Source organism: Suricata suricatta, chromosome 1 (assembly GCF_006229205.1).
Source record: "Suricata suricatta isolate VVHF042 chromosome 1, meerkat_22Aug2017_6uvM2_HiC, whole genome shotgun sequence".
Lineage (NCBI taxonomy): Eukaryota > Metazoa > Chordata > Mammalia > Carnivora > Herpestidae > Suricata > Suricata suricatta.
Genome location: NC_043700.1, coordinates 106,993,396 through 107,000,990, shown reverse-complemented (window position 1 = coordinate 107,000,990; position 7,595 = coordinate 106,993,396). Strand labels below are relative to the sequence as shown.

The 7,595-nt window shown below is 42.3% G+C and overlaps 1 protein-coding gene across 1 annotated transcript in view; it reads left to right on the top strand.

Moving 5' to 3' along the window:
- Positions 1-7,589, top strand: part of MCUB (mitochondrial calcium uniporter dominant negative beta subunit) — a 107,962-nt gene extending 100,373 nt beyond the window's left edge. The window contains exons 6-9 of the mRNA XM_029951327.1: positions 2,965-3,125; positions 4,446-4,649; positions 5,448-5,564; positions 7,502-7,589. Of these exons, the coding sequence (XP_029807187.1) occupies positions 2,965-3,125; positions 4,446-4,649; positions 5,448-5,564; positions 7,502-7,579 (560 nt within the window). The 3' untranslated portion in view covers positions 7,580-7,589. The remainder of the gene's footprint in view (positions 1-2,964; positions 3,126-4,445; positions 4,650-5,447; positions 5,565-7,501) is intronic.
- The last annotated feature ends 6 nt before the right edge of the window (positions 7,590-7,595 follow it).

Genomic DNA, 7,595 nt, shown 5'->3' with positions numbered 1-7,595 from the left:
AACAACATCTTTTTCATGTTCATTTTTGAGACAGAGAGAGAGAGAGAGAGAGAGACAGACAGACAGACAGACAAAGCCCAAGTAGGGGAGGGATAGAAAGAGAAAGAGACACAGAATCGGAAGCAGGCTCCAGGCTCTGAGCTGTCAGCACAGAGCCCAATGCGGGGCTCAAACCCACGAGTTGTGAGATCGTGACCTGAGCTGAAGTCAGACATTTAACAGACAGAGCCACCCAGGCGCCCCACCCCCATTTTTATTTCAAGCTTAGCTTTACTTTCTGGTGTAACTAGATGCTCCAGGCTGGTCTTGTACCCCAGATTGGTACCAGCCATTTCTCTGGAGATTTCTGGAAGAAAATTATGTACTTTTTAAAATTTTAATGGTATGTTTGAAAATTTTATGGAATTTCTAAATACAGACTAGGATAGAGAAATTAAAATGAATCTGTCATTTCAACAATTGTGAACTTTCTAATGTTAATTCTTTTTAAAGACCAGGGCAGTATTTAACCTCAAAGAGAGAAGGATGGTAAAAGTTGAGAAATATGAAAATGGAAATTTCATGTTCAGTGAGTTCCCAACGCTCTGAAAGGTCTCACTCTGGGTTGGGTATTTGAGAGAGCAAGTGGAAATGAGTGTTTTCAGGGCATCTCTTTGTTCTACTTGACCTTCCTTCCTGCAAGCCCCATGTTAGGTCCAGGGAGACTACATCACGGCCTCTCTCCTGTCAGCCCCCTGGGAGGAGAGCCATTAAGTTTGTAAAGTTATGTATTTGGAGTTCAGTGTATTTGATTCCATTTCTTTTCTAAAGCATTGGCAATTTTGGATTTGAAAATTCAGGATATGAAAACAAATCTCACATTCAAGACACCTATAAAAGGAATAAACAGCTTCTGAGGAAAAAATAATATTCTCTCTATTTGGTTTGTGTTAGGAGATGCCCCAGAGAAATGTTTAAATTGGTAGTACAGCGTTCATATGAATTCTGTGGTGCCATTTCTGGAAGACCATCACTTGTCACTGGACTCAGATAAACATTTTGTGTCACTTGACAGACTCTCTCTTTTTACCGAACTTTGGTCAGGCTCCTCGGAGCCCTCTTTTGGACTAGACCTCAAGCTCGGCTTATAAAAATTGCAGATTGGCTACATAAATGATTTTGTTCACCCCAAATCCTCACCACTCCTCCCATCCTGAGAGACTTGAGCAAACATGAGCATAGTTTCTAACAACTCAAAGCCATATCCCTAGGATTACAACTATAGCCCTTTAAAATGCTTAAATGAGAAAGTGCAACAGTGCCAGGAGAACTTCCTGTTTGTTCAGGGAAAACCTGATGGTAGGCAGATCAGTCCCTGAACCCCCTCTTCTAGCAGTTGCTTTAGAAAGCTTGCAATTATACATCTTGTCTCTACACCTTGAAAGTGGACAGCTTCTGTCTCCCAGGACTGTTGTCTCGGGGACCCGAGAAACTACTCTTTGACGCATAGATGTTTAAGGAGGTAACTCTCACTCTCCCTCCCGGCTGGGTGGTGCCTTGCCCTGACTTGCACACTGCCTTTTGTTTGCTCCTCATTTGAATAAGTGCCAGTTAACAACCCAAACTGCCTAGTCACATTAACTAGCAATCCCCATGCCCAGTTTTTGTAGATTTCCGCTTCCTGGACTCTGCTTGCTCATGCCCCTGGTGTTCCCCTCCCTCCCTGAAAACGCCCAACCAACTCTGCACAATAGAAGTTGACTGAGTTGAGGTCACACTGGACCCTCTTCCTTATTGCAGTTGTTACTGAATAAAATCTTTCCTTATCACCCTATCTAGTGTCTGGCTTTGTTTGTCCCTGTTACACTCCACAGCTGTGGACAGAGTTGTACCCCCATCCAGACGTTTCTTCTGTACGTAGACCTTTTAAATACCAGTACTTTCTTCCTCAAAACGAAAGGGCTCTCAGTGTTCTGCAAATCTCAGAAGCCTAGAAGGGAACTTTTACTTTTCACTTCTTCGTGGCGGCTGTAGTTTGGAATGTGGAAGGAATTAAAGACTGCAACAAAGTTTTGAAGGCAGTGGATGAAAATGGGAGGGAAATAACTCGAGGACCTGCTGGCAGGCCCTGGAGACTCACTGGGCTGGTCCCTACTCCAGGGTCACAAGCCTCCTTGGCTCCCCGCGGGCGCTGCTGGCGGGCCGGTCTGCCTGCTTGTTCTCGCCTGTCGCCCACCTCCAGTTCCCTTCCAGTGCTGGGGAACAGCTACCACCCTCACAAAAGGAGCCTCACAGCCCAGCCGTGTGGGAACTTACAGATCCACAGCGGCGGCAGGATCAAGAGAATCCATCAGCAAAAGAACTTTATTAAAAACTCATTCTCAGTATGAACCTCCTCTCATATCTGTGTCTTGTTGAAAAGAACTTCCACTTGACTTGCTTTTCAAATATATATTATACTTTCCTTCGCATGTTAGTACCCCAGCTCCCCTCTTCTGTGGATCCTAAAATAATTTTTGGATAGATGGTTGGGGCTTGAGGGGAGGGGTCTTAGGTTGAACTCAGGTATAAAAATGAACCCATAAACTAAAGTGTTACAAACTGAATACTCTGGTTTCTCTTCAGAGCGCATAAATCTTTCACCTTTTACAAACTGAGGTGAGGGATTCACCTGGATTCTGGTAGATGGATACCTTACTTTTCCTGTATGAAGATGTTTTAAAGAAACAGCACAGTCGTATTACAAAAGAAAAAAAGAAAAGACAAAAACAATGAATTTTAAACCTGCTCTCTGGTAATTTCTCATTCCAGACTGTCTTTCTGTGGGAGAGACTGAAGGAATCACTGAGACAGGAAAGGCAGGCCAGCACTGGATGCCTCCCTGGGCGCTGGACCCCGGGCACTCAGATGTGGTTCCCTGGACTCAGAGACCCTGAAGGAAACAATCTCGTGACTGCCTTACATTTCCTCTGTGTCTGTTCTCAGAAAACCAGAGTATGGAGCATGCTACCGAGATGGAAAATGTGAAATCCTTGGTTCACAGACTGTTTACAGCTTTACATTTAGAAGAGTTTCAGAAAAAGAGAGAGCACCATTTACTGGAGGAAATTGACCACCTGAGGGGACAGCTGCAGCCTCTCGAACAGGTGAGGAAACGTCACAGTTGAGTCTGTTTATTGAGCGCGTGCCACGAATGCTCCACATATGCTCATTTCCTCCTCTAGTCCTCGTGAGCCTGCGCCTTTGGTACCGTGATCATTGTCATTCTTTAGATGAGGAAGCTGAGGCAGCCCAGGTACCTAGCCGGTGCATGGCAGAGCCGGACATGAACGCCGGCGGCCCGGCTAGCGCCGCCATCCTTAGCTCTGCGCTGCGCTTCGTCTCCGTGGCCGTGGCGTCTCTGAAGGAGCCCCGTGTGCACTGCGTGCGCTAGCCGGAGTACCACCGGTTTCTTTTCTTAGAGAGGAGGCCCAGGCCCCAGCTCGGCCTAACAGACCTACAGCCGGAAGGTTAGCGGTGGCCGCCTCACAACCGAGGGCAATCGCTGGTGGAGAAAAACATAACTTTTGCGGGAAGAATGGGCAGGAATCTGTATGATTTACTTTAAGGGAAAAAACTGCATCTTTTAAACCTCGGATCCCACTTGCAATTTTTAAAAATGGGTGGGTGTTTGTGTATCTTTGTATCTGAATAGGAAGTTTCTGGAAATAAAAGAAACTTTTAATCGTGTTCTCTAAGGATGTTTAGAGGATCGCAGAGAGGAGCCTTTTTATTTGTTGGATGGTGTACCAACATTTTAAAAGTGGTGATATATTTACTTGTATCAAGATTTAAAATAAAAAAAGGTGGCCACTGGGAAATTTTCCTCCTCTTACCATATCCCCCCCACACCCAGGAGTCATTTCAGATTTTCTTTATCTGTATACCCACAAGTGCAAATAAATTATCTTGTTCCTTTATTCAGAAGAGGACATACACTATTATACACTATTCTTCCCTTTTTTCACTAACAGTGTAAGTGCTGGTACATAGCTTCCTCACTACTGCTGCAGAAAAATTTGGTAGATCCACGAATTGTTGCCACTCTTTTACCGTAAGGATCTGTAATGAACCATGCGTGTGCAAATATGCCTACAAGATGCATTCCTAGAAGTGACATTGCTGGATTAAAGAAAATAGGTATAGAATTTTAGGTTTCAACAGAGAATGTCTTGAGTTTTTCGTTGTGTACCTTCTATACTATTTCTCCCCCAACAAGTAGATATTACCTTTATAATTTAAAAAGTGACTCATTATGAGCTGATTTGGAAATAAGTGATTGCTCATTAATGTGTATATTTCATAACCTATTCCTAAATTGACCTCTTTAAAGTGGTGCAGATATGTATTATTTTACCTTTGTTCCTTCTTTGTTTTCCCCTTACGTTGGTGCACTGTGAATTCAACGAAGCCATTTTCCCCCTCAGATAAAAGCTGGAATAGAAGCTCGCTCAGAAGCCAAAACCAGTGGACTTCTGTGGGCTGGGTTAGCCCTGCTCTCCGTCCAGGGCGGGGCACTGGCCTGGCTCACGTGGTGGGTGTACTCCTGGGATATTATGGAGCCAGTGACCTACTTCATCACATTTGCGAATTCCATGGTCTTTTTTGCATACTTTATAGTCACTCGACAGGTAAGTAGTTTGTTAGGAAAGTGGTGAGTTAGGGACATGTTTTGCAAATAATTTTTTCTGCAACTCAAGTAATTTACAATAAAGCCTTTTTATTTACTGAATTGCTCTCTGGATTTTTATAGGCTGATCCATTTTGTTGTTTTTCATGAGGATAGATCTATATACAGCACAGAGAAACTATATATAACCTCTATAGAGAAATAGTATAGCCCACAAGTTTTTTTAATTTATTTTGAGAGAGAGGGAGAAAGCAGGGGAGGGGCAGAGAAAGAGAGGGAAAGAGAGAATCCAAAGCAGCCTCCAACTGTTAGCACAGAGTCCTATGTGGGATTCGAGCTCACAAACTGTGAGATCATGACCGGAGCTGAAATCAGGAGTCAGACACTTACCTGACTGAGCCACCCAGGCTCCCCCCACAAATTTCTCTATTGAGATAAACACATCAAATTTTTTTGTCTTTATTTTATAAATAGACTTGAATATGTATGGCAAAAACACTCAGTAACTTTAGCTTTATTACATGACTATTTTGCCAAAACAGTTTCCTTTTTCTCTTTTCTAACCCAAATGTGTAGTTTCTCTTCTCAGCTTGCTTGCTTTTGAAAGCAGCAGCTGATCTGAACAAGACAAACTGTTTCACTTGTGTCGCCTTATGCTTGCTCTGTTGGCCACTGCAAATATTTTACTCATCTGCCGCCTTTTGCTTTAGTGTTGCTAAGGCAAGTATCTTTCTTGCAGAGACATTATGTTCATTTAAAACATGTTTAAAACATGTTCTTTTTTTGTTTTTCCTTTTAGGATTATACTTACTCAGCTGTGAAGAGTAGGCAGTTTCTTCACTTCTTCCATAAGAAATCAAAGCGAGAGCGTTTTGATGTGGTGCAGTACAACAAGTTAAAAGAAGATCTTGCTAAGGTACTTCCATGCAGATACAGCATCTTCTGGCTGGTCTTGTTTGGGAGCTAGAACTTAGTATCAGGGAACAACACAGATCTTGGTCCTAGATAGACTTCTGTGCACTCTGCTTTGCTCAGTGAAATGTTAATGTGTGTGATGCTGATTTCGTGTCTTAGGGTTTTGTTCTCGACTCATATTCTATATGAGGATAGCTTTTAATGTGTATGAGGAAATGTCTCAGATGACTTTGAGATAGTAAAATAGTTTTCAGTAGCACTGTTATTTCTGTTCACTCTCTTGAGTCTGTGTTTTTACAGAAAACCATCTAATACCAAGCTCAACTTTTTTTTTAGGAAGGCAAACACTGATAAAGAATTTTAAGCTATTTAAGCCATTTGTAAGCTGCTTCTCCTCAAAAATGGAAGACTCAATGGAGTGTTCCCCCTTTCCAGTGAGAAAAAGGAGGTGCTTAGTCACTTGCCCGGGTATACACTGTTAGAAAGTGGGGAAACCAAGGAATGAACCCAATGGTTTGACACTGGAGCCTGTGCTTTTAAGGTCTTCCACACAATACGTGTCCTAGGCAGCTTTTATCTCTGACCTGCCAGCAGACTTGTTAGCTTTGTTCAGAGGATAGCTTTCAACACATTAACTAGATAACTAGATTTTTAATTTTTTTTTAAATTTAGTTTTGAGAGACAGCATGAGCAGGGGAAGGTCACAGAGAGGGAGACAGAATGCGAAACAGGCTCTAGGCTCCGAGCTAGCTGTCAGCAGAGCCTGATGCAGCGCTAGAACCCATGAACCGTGAGATCATGACCTGAACCGAAGCTGGACGCTTAACCGACTGAGCCACCCAGGCGTCCCGATTTTTAATTTTTCTTAGTAATTTTAGAAGAAAAAGTTTTGGTAAAAATCCCTTCCATTGCTCAGTGCATGCTCATTTAATAGCCAATATTCATAATATCTTTTGTCATGTGTACCTACTAAACTACCCATCTCTCAAATTAAAAAGATATTCCTGGAATTAAATTTGTAATTCAAGAATTGGAGATAGCCTCTACATTTTTTTTTGGCCTATTTATTTTGAGAGTGAGTGAGTGCACACATGTACAAGTTGGGGAGGGGCAGAGAGGAGAGAGAGAATCTCAAGTAGGCTCTGCACAGTCGGAGCAGAATCCCATGTGGGGCTCAGACTCAGGAACCATGAGATCAGGACCCAAGCCAAGATCAAGAGTTGGATGCTTAACCGATGGTGTCACCCAGGTGTCCTGAATTTAAAGGCGGGACATCTGGGTGGCGCCTTGGGTTAAGTGTCTGACTCCTGATCTTGGCTTGGGTCATGATCTCATGGTTCATGAGTTCTAGTCCTCCATCGGGCTGTGTTGGTAGTGCAGAGCTTGAGATTCTGTCTCACCCTCTATCTCTGCTCCTCCCCAAATCCCTGTCTCTCAGAATAAATAAACTTAAAAATTTTTTTTAATTCTATAAAATTACTACTTAGGAAACATAATGATTTTATTTTTATTTAGTGTGTAGTCTTACATTTGAATGATATAACTCAAGAAGCCTAAGGGATGGTCTCCAACTAGCTCATACCACTGGGCATTTAGGATTTAAAGTAGCACCAGTGAAAATTTTAAGGTTTTTAAAGTGAGGATAAAAGGAGACTGATAGGTTACAAAGTGTTTTTTTTTTTCTCAAATAACTAGAAAAACCATTATAAAGGGACAACGAACATAACAAGAACTTGAAGGATGTATTCGAAGCCTTAAATTCTTTTTTTCCAAAAGGATCCCTATTCACTGAAATACTGGAGACATTTGCCACTCGTTGTTTAAATGTTTATTAACCTAAGGATACATTAAATTTATATATATTTATTCCTCTCATGCAGCAATGCCCCGTTTCTCATTCTCTCTGATCATGTGCTGTTTTCTTTTTCCTATTGACAGGCTACGGAATCCCTGAAACAGGTGCGCCACTCGCTCTGTTTGCGAATGCAAGGAGAGGAAGTCAATGAAAAGAATTAATCTTACATTTTTAAAC